At 27.0% G+C, this 14,768-nt stretch overlaps 1 protein-coding gene across 1 annotated transcript; it reads right to left on the bottom strand.

Annotated features, from left to right (window-relative positions):
• Positions 1-1,713: 1,713 nt before the first annotated feature.
• Positions 1,714-3,947, bottom strand: MYB56 (myb domain protein 56). The gene is made up of 3 exons (XM_012214972.4): positions 2,979-3,947; positions 2,278-2,724; positions 1,714-2,123 (listed from the first exon to the last, which is right to left on the bottom strand). Exons 1-3 carry the CDS (start codon positions 3,421-3,423, stop codon positions 1,837-1,839), a joined length of 1,179 nt encoding a protein of 392 aa, XP_012070362.1. The 5' UTR covers positions 3,424-3,947; the 3' UTR covers positions 1,714-1,836.
• Positions 3,948-14,768: the final 10,821 nt, after the last annotated feature.

Raw genomic sequence — 14,768 nt, 5'->3', positions numbered from 1 at the left:
ATTTTTTATTGATAATAAAAAAAAAATGTTAGTTGATTAGCTTGGTGTATAGAGCAGTCTTATATACCAAGAGCTATATTCCATGAAAATGAGATACGATAATTTTTAAAAATGTAGGATATCCACACGCTTAAGACATAATACACTAAATAAGCAATACATTAATATTTCAAATAAATAAAAATTATTTATAATAAATCATAAACATAAAATTAAAAATACTTAATTTCCTATTTCAATGACACAAAAGCAAATTTAAAAAAAAAAACACTTCATTTTTATTGGTAAAAAGAGAAAAACCTTGGTTGATTAACTTGATGTAAGGAGTAATACATTAATATTTCAAATAAATAAATGATTATTTATAATATATAATAAATATAAAATTAAAAATACTTAATTTCCTATTCCAATGATACAAAAGCAAATTAAAAATAACTCTTCATTTTTATTGGTAATAAAAGAACAATTTTGGTTGATTAGCTTGGTGTAAGAAGTAATTTCATATACTACGAGCTAGGTTGCACGGACACGGGACACGAGATACGAGAATGTACAGATACTATAATTTTTAAAAAGTAGGACATTCATATGCTTAGGACACACTACACTAAATAAGTAATACATTAATATTTCAAATAAATAAATAATCATTTATAATAAATCATAAGCATAAATAAAAAATATTTAATTTCTTATTTCAATATAATTAGTTAAATTCTCAAAATTATTATCACTATTGAAAAATATATTAATAGTTTGTATGCATTTTTTTTATGTAGGTCATACCATGCATGATTTTTGCTATTGTATACCTTATGAAAAGTTTCGCATGATACTTAAGAAGACATATCTTAGCATCGCAACTTTTCAGCACATCTCAATAAGATACAGTTTATCATTTTATTATATAATTTTACTATTTTTGAATGACATTATAAAATACTATTTCATCTTTCAATATTACCATGTGCATCGCGGGGATTATAAGGAGAAAAAAAAAGCAATTATATTTTCAGATAATATCATATAGGAGGAAAAAAAACTAAATAAATATTAATAAGCAAAAATTATATTTTTTGGAAATAAAAAAAGAATATAAGGAAAAATAATTCCGATAATTTTCTCTTCAAATTAGAAGAAAAAATAAAAAAGTTTAAAAATAAAATTGTAGGGAAAAACTAATTTTATTTTTCTTTTATATCCAAAAAAATAAGTCACAAAAGTTTTTTCCCAAAAAAAATTTAGTCCCTTCTTATTTTTTCTGATTATTCATTAATAAAAAAGATACAAAAATAAATTTAAAAAAACACTTCATCACGCGATATGGAACGTACCCGGTTCGACAATTTTTAAAAAAGTAGAAGATGTACATGCCGAGCACACACTACACTAAATAAGTATAATACATTAATATTTCAAATAAATCAACAATCATTTATAATCATAAACATAAAATAAAAAAATACTTAATTTCTTATTTCAATATAATTAGTTAAATTCTCAAAATTATTATAAATGTTAAAAAATACATTAATAGTATGTGTGTATTTTTTTTTATACAGATCATACTAGGAATATTAAAATGGATCACGATATGCGAACATAATTCGTTAACACGCGAAATAAAAGAATTATCGTCTCGTAAACAAGTCACCCATTTTTTTTTTATATTCAAATTAGTTCCGTTGGCTATTCGAACATAATCCACAGTTAAAGAAAAGAAAAATTTTAAATTTTCACTGGATATATATATATAATATTAAATACATAATTGTCACCATACATTGTTATCACCTAGTTTTCACTAAAATTATACCAAAAACCAAACTCAACCTATGTCGCTCCTACTCCAAGAAAGTCAATAAAGGGCATGTTGATTTTCTCATTGTCACCACCAGAGAGAGAGGGATTGATCCTGTTGGTACCTACTGACTCAGTTGCAGACACTTCCGAGTTAGAATCTGACTGACCAGATTGGTCCACCCCCATAACCACCACTCTCATCGACCCTATTTCATACATTTCTTTGCTGTTGCTACTACTGCTGCTGCTATTCCTATACAACTTGTCCAATTCCCCATTTCCCAATCCCATAGCCACCTCTTTTTCTGCATATCCACCTGTAAATCCCAAAAATCCATAAAACTAATTAGCCAAAACACAGTTGTTAAAGAACCCATTAATGCTTATAAGTGTTAATTAATTCATCAAAAAAAAAAAAAAAAACAATATAAATTGAGAAATAAATTATCTTCTGGTAAAATATAAGCATACCCATTTGTGAATATCGTTGGGGATTGAACCTAGTGAAAAGTCTAGGAGGTGCTTTGGTTGAAGAAGGTGTGAGAGAGAGATCAGTAGTGCAAGTTGAGGCAGATTCATCAATGGTGCTAGAGAGGGTTGTTGATTCACTGGAAGCATTGTTATGTAAAGTAACATTGAGTCCTCTGCTGGTTGGTGGTAAGAGGATTTGAGAAGAAGAAGAGGGCTTTCTTCTTCTGTAAATGCTTGATTGTTCTCTATGTTTTCTAGCCATAATCACATGCCAATGGTTTTTAACTGCATTATCAGTCCTGCCAGGGAAAAGCCTAGCAATCATTGCCCATTTGTTGCCATAAAGTCTATGGGCAGCTAATAGTCTTTCTTCTTCTTCCTCAGTAAAAGCTCTTCTGTTGATTCTTGGATCCAGTTGGTTGAACCACCTTAATCTACAACTTTTCCCTGAAAATCAAAATAATATCCAAGATTAGATATTTCTTTCTTTTGATAAATTCTTGATTTGGGTTTTTCTTTTCTTTTTTAGTTTATAAAATAATAGCTAATCAAGAAAATAATAAAAGGTATAATCTTTTCTTCTTTTTTTTTTCGATTCTCTGATTATGATCAATGCAAAAATGCACAACTTTCTGAACATTTTTGGCTAAGAATAGTTGTTCTCCACTTTCCATGACAAAGATTTTTTTGAGGAGGCGTACCTGATCTTCCTTCAAGATTCTCAGCGATCAAATTCCAATTTTGAGGGCCATATTGGGCTACAAGCTCTTTAAGCTTAGCATCTTCAGCTGGTCTCCAATGGCCTCTAGCACAAAGCTTTGTGTGTCCATTTTTACCAGAAACAGAGTTTTTAGGCTCTTCTTCTTCATCTAAATGTAAAGCAAGACCTTTGTTTTGAACAACCAAATAGCCATCACTTCCATCATCGTTAGGCCTCTTAGTTCCTCTGTTTTCTACTTGTTGGTCCATTGAATGGCCCAAAACCTGAAAATCCATTTGAGGACTTTTGGTTTCTGGTTTACCCATTAACCCAAATGTATTAGTTTTAGAGAGAGATAATTGAGAAGAAGGAGGCGGAGGCAAAAAGTTCATGTCTCGATAACCATTAAAACCAATGTTGTTACTCCTTAGGTGTTTTAGACTCATTTTGACCAAAAATAAAATAAAATTAAGCCGATGATTTTCTTCTTCTTTTTTTAACAATTGGCGAAAATGAAATAACAAAACAGAACTTGAAAACCCAAAAACCCAACTCCTTTCCACAATGCCTTGCTAAAACAGAGCAAAAACAGAGTTATCAGATTTAACAAGGCAAAAAATAGAAGTGGGTTCTATTTATTTTTCTCTTTTGACGATCCAAAACTGCAAATCTACCATTTGAAAAAAAAAAAGAAAGGTGTGTTTGGCAGGAAAGAAAGATAAAGCTGGAGGCTTTCTTTAAATTCTTTGAATTTGTGGATGGGGCAAAGAAGAAAGGAAGAAAGGAAGAAAGGGATAGGGAAAGCAATAGCAATAGCAATAGCAATAACAAAAAAGAAGAGAAGAACCCACACGATTCTCTCTTTACTCTTTTTCTCTCTTTATACATAAAACTGCAAGAAACAGAGAGACACAGAGATGAGGTAAGGACTAGGGGAGCTTATTTTGAGACTGATCTCTGCTTCTCTTAAGCAACTACATGTATGTATATAACAAAAAGAAATTTAAAAAAAAAAAAAAAAAAAAAAAAGGAAAAAGGTTAGTAAATAGTGATTGCATTTGTTGGGTTGCATGCAACTCGAGAGCCACTCGTGTGGGTGGGTGGGTGTGTCCCTAAAAAACATATGCTATGGCATTGGTATTGGTGTTCAGCTTTGTTTTGTTTTTCTCTCTCTTTTGGTCTTTCTTGGGGTTTGGAGAAAACCAGAATCTGCTTGTCTCTTAGTAATACCTTCTTTAACTTTTCTTTTCAAAGCAAAACGGAAAATTTTATAAAGTACCAAAGTCTTCTTTAATATTTTTATTTTTAGTAATTATTAAAAAAAAGAAATTAAAAAAAAAAACATCACCACTTCCTCATACACCACTTTTCTTTTTCTTTTTTTTTATTTTGACAATGTATTTTTTTATTATTAAATTGCGATTTTCAAAAATCAAACTTGTAATTTCTTATTTTGTTCAATAAAATTTAAAGGTTATTTACTATTTTTTTATTTTTAATTGATTGTTGTACAAATTGTTTCTATGATATGGCTTTGAATGGATTGGAACTTTATGTAATGGTTAAGTATCCATGCTTTTAATGAGAATGAATTAAGGGTTTTAATTATATCATATTTGAAATGACTAGAATGTGATGTTCCTTCTCTTAGATGAATAAGATTGATAGGTGATGTGTTATTATTATTATTATACATCATAAAAGCTTTGTCCAATTCAGGTTTTAAATTATAAATTTCACCGACAATAATATATTTTCATTATTAATTTAAGTTATTCTCTCAAAATTTAAAATTTATAAATATGATATATTTCATACACTGAATAAAATAAAAAAGGATAATAGCTTTAGAAAGAATTTAAAAAGAAAAATTACATGACAAAATAGTTAATAATACTTCATTAATTAATTGTAATAAAATTATATTTTTAAAGTACAAATAAACTCCTAACTTGTCATAAAAAAACTCAAAAATCCAAAAAAAATTTTTTTTTTTTTAGAAATCAAAAAATAGTATTGAAATGCATCCATTAAATTAATATATAATAAAAAGAATACATAATCTTCTTAATTTTTGGAGTGGTGACTCACTCCAATCTCCTTTCCTTTAACAACTTTTTATTGATTTTCATGTTACTTTATTATTAATTATTATGATAATGTTCTGTTAGCTAAACCTTCAAAAGATGAACAATTATTCTATTCCTCCTCAAATCTTTTTGACTGTTGAAATGATTGTCCCACTTTTATGCCTTTCAGATTTTCTTTTTCCTTCATTCATTTTCTTTTATTTCCAATTATTTGGCCCACACCGAATAATATATAAAAATAAAACCCCCAATTTTTATTATTCATGATTTATTATGTATAGCACCGGGCCACGTCACTACTCTCGAGGACCCACGAATAAGTGAATCCTACACACTTGATCTTGATGGATGGTTGCTGATAATGATGATTTAACTAATTTTTTTCATCATGTAATTGTGAATATGAATAAACATGTCAATATTTTGATGTCTGCTACTCGTTAATGTGCAGTCATTTCTTATAATCTTAATCCTACAAAAATGAATATTATGAAATATTTATTAATTTAACTAAATTATCATTTGAAAAAATATGAAGATAATTACTATATTTAATATAAATAATTGTGGATTTGAAAAATTATTATTTATTATTACTAGATATTTTCAAAATGACTTACATTTATGGATAAAATCTTAAGACAATCTATATATATGGATAGAAGTAAGAAGAAACGGTCTAAAATGAATACCTGACCAACAATAACAACATCCAAGCTGTCCTGACAAACTATTTAAAATGTATTAATTAATTTTTAGAGCTGTTTAGTTGCTTAATTGTGTATTTAAAGATGGATAAGAAAAGAAAAGAAAAAAAAAAAAAAAAAAAGAGTGATAATACGTAATAAAAGTGGATTAAAACAAGTCATGTGAAAACTACCGATTCATATAAATAGGTAACTAAACTGGATGTTGTTGAAAATAGAAAGTAATTATGGTTTTTCTCCTTTTGCTTCTTTGACTTGTGACACATTTTTATTAACTGCACTTATTCTAGGAGACATCAATACCATGTCCTAATCACTGATTAATTCCTTAATTAACTTCCAATTATTTGTTTAGGAATTGATTTTTGCTGGATATGTAACAATTAAATATCCCACGAGAAGAATTTTATGTAAATATAATTTTAACCTGAACATGAAAATATTGGGTGTAAATAAAAAATAATTTTTATTTGATAAAAATGGGAAAAAAACAAAGGAAAAAGAAAAGCAATAAAAACGAATCGTTTCAGTACGTTACAGTACGTTACGTTAATGGCAAAAACTGCACACGCGCAATTGAAGTTTCAGGTTTCTGTTTCAACAACTCTCTTCTTTTTATCTCATAACCGTAACGTAAACACAAAAACACAAAAACAGCTCTTTATTTTTTGTTATTTTTTATTTTTAAAAAAACAAATAAGTAAATGCTAAAATTATTAATATATTCTGATTGGGTTGCCCTCCTCGTGCATGCGTTTTGTCTCTTTATACAAACCGTTTCTCTTTATTGTCGTTTTGTGCTTTTGATGACGATATTGTGTGGGGATGAGCGGGGGAGTTACACGTGCGGTTCGACCTTCACCAAACACGTGTACGGTTAAGATGGGAGTTTGTTGTTAACGATTTTTTTTTTTTAAAGAGAAATAGAAAAGTTAATAAATACAAAGTCTCCAGTCTCCTGTAACGAAATCTCTGAGCATATTTGAAGTGGGGTATCCTGTTTTTTTTTTTAATATAATGTTTGAATTCAAGAGCCCTCACGTGTTACAAATCTTCATAAGGACCTAAATGCCCCTACTATTTTTTAAAATTACAGCTCTTTTGACATGTACAAAACCGACACCGAACTGCATTCAATGATTTTCGATTTTAAAATATAATTCAAACCGTGTGCTTACCATTCGATTGCAATTTTTTATTCTTTGGAATCAAACCGTAAAAAAAAAAAAAAAAAAAAAATAGCAAAGGAACTATTAATTTTATTTTTTATAATTTTTTTAAATAAATTTTTTAAGGCTTTCTTTTAAAAGGCTATCGGTTATTTTCAATATTACTCAACATCAATTATTATTATCATTATTAGTCATGTTATAAAATTAAAACTTTGAATAATTAAAAAAGAGTAAATATTATCTAATTCATGTTCCGAACTAGAACCATCAGTTTCAAAATCATCTAAAAAACTTCCTAAGAATAATTTGATTCCAATTTTACCCTCTTTTGAAATTAAAACGAGTAGTTTCATAAATAAAAACTAGCTGTTTTTAAATCGTGATTAGTTAAAAATAACCAAAAATTAAATCGAATTGGAATTATTTAATTCGGTCATTGCAGTTTTTTAAAGAGTCTACTTCTAATAAACAAAACTAATTAATTTAATTGGATTTCAGTCTCTTATACTATCCAACCAAATTTATTTTACTCGTCTAACAATTAAATGGAGTTAAAATAATGAACTCAGTTGGATTTTATATGTTATGAGATTTCAGTTATCTATATTTCTCTTATTTCTAACGATGGAAGGAAGGGCTCTTAGGACTATCCGCCAATCCCAATCTTTTAAAAAATTTTAATTTATAATATATTAAAAGTTTTCAATTTTACTTATAAAATAGTTAGCGTTTATTTCCTTAAATTTAAATTTTTTTTCTCTAATTTTTATTTCTAGCTTCGTCACTAATTACTCAATTATCAGTTAATGTATTTGGATTTCCAAATTAATCTATCCACAATCTTAACCATGGTTACGTGTACTAACATACTACGTTTATTGTAAAAATGACATAGCAATGACTTTTATTTTATTTTTTTCCTAGTATAAAGACACTCATATTCTTTTTTTTTTTTTTTTTTTTTTTGAGAAAACACTCATATTCATTTTAATTTCACGTGTTATATTACATTTGATTACGTGTATTCTATACTAAATACAAAACTTGAGCTTTTTGTTATATAATCAACAACATCAATAAAGAAAGTTTGCAATTATGATAATATTAAGGCCATTAATTAGTATTCTGATTCACGAAAAATGAATTGTTAGTTAAAATCAGCTGTTTTGGTAGTTATCATCTATTTTAGTAACGGTTAGCTCTTGACTGTTTTAGTAATTTTTCATTTGCATAAAACGTTAAAAATGAAATGTTATATGAGTTAACTTTTCACGAAATACTATTTTAATTTTTAAAAATTAATTTAAATGTTATGTTATCAAATACCGGAAAAAATAGCATTTACGTTTTGACTGATCAAAATGTTACTAGCTATTTCAAAAAGTGTTGTCATCAAAACTGGATTTGTGTCGTGGAAAAAAACATTTCAAAGGGATAAATTGCTAATTCTGTTTTCTTTTGCAAACAAAAAGACACAAAAGGCAGCCTTTGTTGAAAGATGGAAAGCACATCACCCATTTTACTACTTTATTTCTGGCTCTTATAACCCCTTTTTTTTTTTTTTTTTTTTTTTTGAAAGGAATATATATTGGCCTATTGGCCGCTCATTCAAAGACTTTTTTTCCCCTTCCTAAAACAACAAACGTATCTTTCTTATCATCCAAACATCAAACAGCTTGCAGTAACTAAATTTTAAGTACCAATTAACCCAAAAATGCTTAGTTTCCTCCTCCATATATGATTCTTTAGCCAAATTATTATTATTATTATTATTATTATTTAAAAAAAAAGACTTTTCTATTAGGATCATCTATATATTTGACCAATGTGGGTGAATTATATTAATCAATATGATTATTAGATCATTATAAGTTGATATCTTAATTAAGGAAATAACTAATTTCTTGATTATGACATATCCAATGGAAATAGGGTTAGGAGAATGATTAGGTTACACATAACTTCAATAGATCATCAAATTATCAAAACTGCATGACGCCGATAAATAAAAAGAACCTCAGTCACTCACGAAATAGTGCTTGACTGTATCTTTCTGTTATACAACTAATTGTTAATTAATTAACAATTAGTAGTTAATTGTTAATTAATTAATTAAAATGTTACTCTTAATTAGTAGTTGAGAATTTAAACACTAAATTACAAATTATGCAATTTTTTAGTAATAATTGTGTTTTATTTTTTTGATGGGTCACTATTATAATATCTAATTTTGTCCCACAAACCAATCTTGTTTTGTCTACCTTTTTATTTTGACCCTAAAATTGTTGCATTTGCGAAGGATTGTATGAGCTTTTGACACTTGATAGACCAAAAGGCCCATCAAAGTTGCAAATTTGTATGACTCGGTGGAATTGTTACACTAACCAACCCACCACCTCTTCTTTCCTCAGAAAAAGTCTTATGCACCCATCAATTATTGTCCTCATCAAATCAAATGGTGGGTTGCTACTCTCTCACTTGCTACATGCTATTATACGTGCAGGTGCGTGCGCCCACGTATATATTATTATTCATTTAATAATAAAATAATATTTCATCTATTTTAAAATATAAATTATTTAAAAATAATTCTTCTAAATTATATTAAAATTAAACATCAAATTACCCTTTATCTCAAAATAAATAATAACTCGTGAAAATAATTATTATATTTAATATAAATAAGAGTAAAATTAGTAAATTGTCATTTATTACTCATATTTTATAGCAAAATAAGCACTCAAAAACTATTTATAATTTATCGATTCATAATGAGACTATTGATTAAACTATCAGTTATTGAGTATTTTAATTCTTTAAAATTTTTATTTCAATTAATTAATAACTAGACTATTTTATTTATTGTTAATTATATGAAACAAAATAGTAAGAGTCCTACTTAGTTATTCTACTTCCGTTAGCATTTGAATTAAATTAAGCATAGGTTTAAGAGTGGGTTTTATAACTAATTTGTCAAAGTTTGGAATTAATTAGTGATAAATTCACAGAAATTATATAGATAATATCGATCTTATGATAACGAAAATACCTTTCTTAGCTAACTCACATGGCACCAAAATTCCAGCTAACCCAACAAAAATTTGTCACCTAATAAACCAAAATAAAAATTATATATTTAAAAAAAAAAAAAATTCCATCATTAGGAGCATAAAGAATCAAATAGAGTAAGCACTACTGACTTCAAGACTGTCGTTTTGATTATTATATATAATTAATTATTCAACATTTCTCGTCTCTTGTTATACTCATCAAATCCCTAATTGCATTTCCAAGAATCTCAAGTTAGGCCCTAGCTAGCCACTTTGTGTACTTAATTATTAATTAATTAATTAATATATACTTCCAAGAACTAACTAATAATTTTTTAATTAGCTACGAGACATAAAATTTTTAGGTATGGAGATGATCCTAACGAGAAAATATAGCATTTTCCCGCAATCCAAATGGAGGGACTCTTAGCACAAGGGGCAGCTGGTGTACATTTCTATAAGACATAACCAAGTGTGATTCTTTTTATTTTTTAATGCAAAAATAATATAAATAAGAGTCTTGTCAATACCTGCCTTGACAACAATATTTTTTTAATTAATTATTATTCTGTTAGATGAATTTATAATTATTATTTACATTTTTTAATATGTTCAAAAAAATAATTTTCATATACCAAAGTGAAGTCACTGTCATGGTAGTTACTTGGAAATTGGAATCAAATTGCGATATAATGTCCCCATGGAATTATATCAAAGGACAAACATATTTTTATATACACTATTAATACAATTGAATCATGTACTAATAAGCTTTTTTATTTTTATTTTTTAAAATTAAAAATAAAAATGCTTTTTAATTGATTGGTGGACCCCTTTTTTAAGTTTCTTGTGTATACGAGAGAGAGAGAGAGAGAGAGAGAGAGAGAGAAGACCTAATTTCATCATTTGTGGGGTTCAATTGAAAAGTTTTGTTGAAGGGAAAATACTTTGAATAAGTCACTATCAATTGGACTCAATTCCACATTCATGCACCCATTAATTTATCATCTGCAATCAAAAATAAAATATTTGTTCGGTGCTCTTTATATCTTGCTATTTTTATTTATTATTGTATGATGTTAATTGTTATCATGTAAATAATTGAATATTTGTCTCGTAGAATTAAAACATTTAGGTTTATCATTTTTAAACAACTTTCTTAATGTAAAAGAAAATAAGAATTTGAGTGTTCTATATTTTAGTAAGTGTCAAATTTTAAAGGACTAGTCATGAATTTTACAACTCAATTTGGGTTTGGACCAATTAAATTAGGATCAATAGGAGGAGTCGCAATTAAACAAATTTCTTAACTTTGAAATCTCTTGTTCTTGAAGAAGGATTTATTGCTGATTTTTCCTAAGAACAATTCCAACAAAATAAAAAGAATTGAGCCCTAGAAACCCAAATAAATAAAGGGAAATTAATTAAAGGGCGGCCACCTAAATTAAAAGAGGGAATGGTGATCATAAATTTGTGAGTGTGAGTGACACATTGAGAGATTAGTTGGGATTGTCCCATTTGTGTAAAAAGGACACATCGAAGCGCAGCCTCTATTGAAAATAAAGCGTTTCCTACTTTATTTGACCATATATATATATGTATATATAGTGACAACTTTTGTCGAACATCTTTATTATCTAACCAATTATTAATTATTAGTTGAAAAAAAGTTGAAGGGCATGTTTTTATTTTGCATGTAAGTATGCTAAAAGTGTTTTATTAATGATGACAAAGAATCCACCCACTCAACTAGTTAGTTAAATGAATGACCCATTTTTGCATGCTACATATATAGGGTTTACTTTGCTCTTTTTTTTTTTTTTTTTTTAAATCACCGGTATTTGAAGTCTATTATCAGAGACCACCTAATTTTACTCGAGATTTAATCGCATTAAAGTTTTTCATCTGTTTAGTAGGATTCAAACCCAAGCGCTGTTCTTACATATGTAATCTGCTTCGCCAACTAATTTTGCTCGAGCTTTAGTCGCATTAAAGTATTTCATCTGTTTAGTAGGATTCAAACCCAAGCGCTGTTCTTACATATCTAGTCTGCTTTGTCAACTAAATTAAAATTTATAAATCTATTTTTAATATATTTTAGTCATAAAGAGTAATTAAATAATATAAATAAAAATGACTGAGTTTTAATATCAAATTAATTGAGATCCACTATAAAATTTTTTATTTTTTATTTATCTTGAAAGAGTAAATAATAATTCAAAAATATTTTTCAACGATGTTTTTGGATAAAAATAAATCTAAATCTCATATAATTAAAAACAATGTTTCACCATCTAGTTTTGTTTTAACACATGTTTATTGGAAATAATTTAGTTAGTATAATCTCAAGATTGACTCCTAAGGGTAGCTAGTGTAATTATTCAACCCGATTGAAACCGCTGTCTCTTTCAAATGTTTTTTTGAATTAAACATTTTCATTTTTTTTTTTTTTTTTTTTTTGAAATAAACAATAGAGTTTGAATTTCAAACCATCATTATTATGTTCTTGTCAGTTTGTAACTAAGGGAATGAATTTTGAATCTTTGATTTAAAATGTTGATAAAAAATGATTCACAAATACTTTTTAACACTATAAACTCATATTTTCTAAAGGGGCAGTTAAAATTAATTATTAGTGGGTTTAAAAGTCATTGCATACATTTAACCAGCCAGAGACAGTCATTATTGACTCTTTTACTGTTTTTTTTTACCAAGAATTGGTGCCCTTAAATCATGGTTAATGTCGCTTTAATGCAAGCAATGACTGAATCCTAGGATGGGATTATCCTACATAACAAACAAGACAGGCAACTTTGAAGATAATTTTGTAATATTTTGAAAATCACAAACAAAATTTATCCTATATAGCTAGGTTTGATAAAACCTATTTGGACCAAGACCGACATTTTTTTTTTTTTTTTATATTGATGAGTAGTAAAATGGTAGTTATTGAATGTTTGGTTTAGCTTCTCAGTCATATATATTTTTAAATGTAAATTAAAAAATATCTAAAAATAAATCAAAAGTTTTTTTTATAAGTAATTATGCTTACTTCAAATCACCTACTTATGTTAAAATTATTATTTTATAAATGAAAATGATATCACGACATCCCTTGTAATAAATTTTTTTTTCTTTCCTATTTAATTAACATTTCTTCCTTTTTTTTACCATATGCTTCTTAAAAGTAATAAGGGTGGAAAATAACTTTCTGCAGCACCAAAATAGAAAAGCTGAGATTATGCATGTAATTTAAGAGCTTAGCTCTTATTCTTCTTTAAAAAAATATATATATATATTTCGCTCTATGGTCCGAGAGAAATTATACCTCTTGATTATATATATACGATTTTGTTAATTTGACACATTTGGTGTTTGAAAAGAAATAATTGTTTGGCCTTACAGTCATTCGTATACTAACAAATTAATCGATTAACCTTCACTATCTCATAGGTATCTTTCAAAAAACAGCAATAATGTCAAACCAAAAACTTTGTCTCCTCCTTTAAACTAATCAATATTTTCCTTTCCATGAACAGAATCACTAACTCCATTGTTATTCTGTTAATAGAATCATTAACTCTGAATTTTCCTAGTTAAATTATGTTGGTAATGGAGTGATTAATGGTACCTTTTATGAATTGATTATATTAAATTTTATTAAGAGTGAAAATCAATTCAAGATATTATTTAATTAAAATAAATAATATTAATTAGTCTTAATTATATAATATTTTGTTTAGTGAACTAAAATTTATGGGAAGAACTTCCAAATAAGCCAAATGCAGACCTAGCTATCTTCATATAACACGATCATATGTTTAACAAGTTTTTTTTTTTTTTTTAAGAAATATAATTCATTAATAATAAAATAAAGTATTACAAATACCTCAATTAGATTAGACATATAACTTACTATCATCATTGATAGAAATTTCATTGATCCTTTAACAACAAAAGACTTATCTATATTCTTTTGAATGATAAAACTAAAATTAAAAGAAATAATATAAAATTTTTCCGTTTGAATATGACTTTGACCAATATAAATCTTCATAGTAGCAACTGATTCTTTAATTGATTTGGAGGATAAAATAATTTCTCTAGATCTTCTATGTTTGGATTGTTTTTCCAAAAACTTATTGCATGTAACGTACACGGATGAGTTCATGCACTATACATTAATAGCATCAATGGAGGAACAGACCGCACTATCAGACTCTATTAATCAAAGATATACGTTCGAAAAACAGTATCTAAATTTTCCAACCAAATAAAATCAAATATCATATATTCAATAACAAACCTTCAAAAAAAAAATATGTGTTATGTTTTTTTTTTTTCCAAAAAGAAAGCCATTCTAGTGTTGGATTAGGTGTCCCACCAAATATTCTTTTGTCTTCCTTTTCTTTATCTTAATATATTTCCTTTCCAGATGCATGCATGAATAATTAATTAATTAAATGCTTTTATCCCAAAATATGAAAAAAGAAAATATTTAATTGCATATATTACCTGTAGGCCACAAACACATGTATGAATGATTTTTTAGCAATGAAGCATACATATATAGATGCATGGTTCTTTTCTTAATTTCCTAGTTTAATGGAGTGTTACAACTTAATCAAGGAGGTATTTATTATTGAAACAATGTATGAATCAACATCCTTGGAACTCCCAAGAGAATACAATTGTATAATTAAATGAATTTATTCATTAAAATAATTATATACATATATATATATATATATATATATATATATATATATATA

Source organism: Jatropha curcas, chromosome 2 (genome assembly GCF_041381405.1).
Source record: "Jatropha curcas cultivar XTBG-Jc1 chromosome 2, XTBG_Jcur_1.0, whole genome shotgun sequence".
NCBI lineage: Eukaryota > Viridiplantae > Streptophyta > Magnoliopsida > Malpighiales > Euphorbiaceae > Jatropha > Jatropha curcas.
This window is presented reverse-complemented; position numbering and strand designations above follow the sequence as displayed.

Excerpts from the sequence above, each read along its gene's own strand:
- MYB56 (XM_012214972.4), bottom strand. The coding sequence starts at position 3,423 with ATGAGTCTAAAACACCTAAGGAGTAACAACATTGGTTTTAATGGTTAT. Across the intron at positions 2,725-2,978 it reads GAATCTTGAAGGAAGATCAG|GGAAAAGTTGTAGATTAAGG; the intron begins GTACGCCTCCTC and ends TTTGATTTTCAG. Across the intron at positions 2,124-2,277 it reads CCAACGATATTCACAAATGG|GTGGATATGCAGAAAAAGAG; the intron begins GTATGCTTATAT and ends TGGGATTTACAG.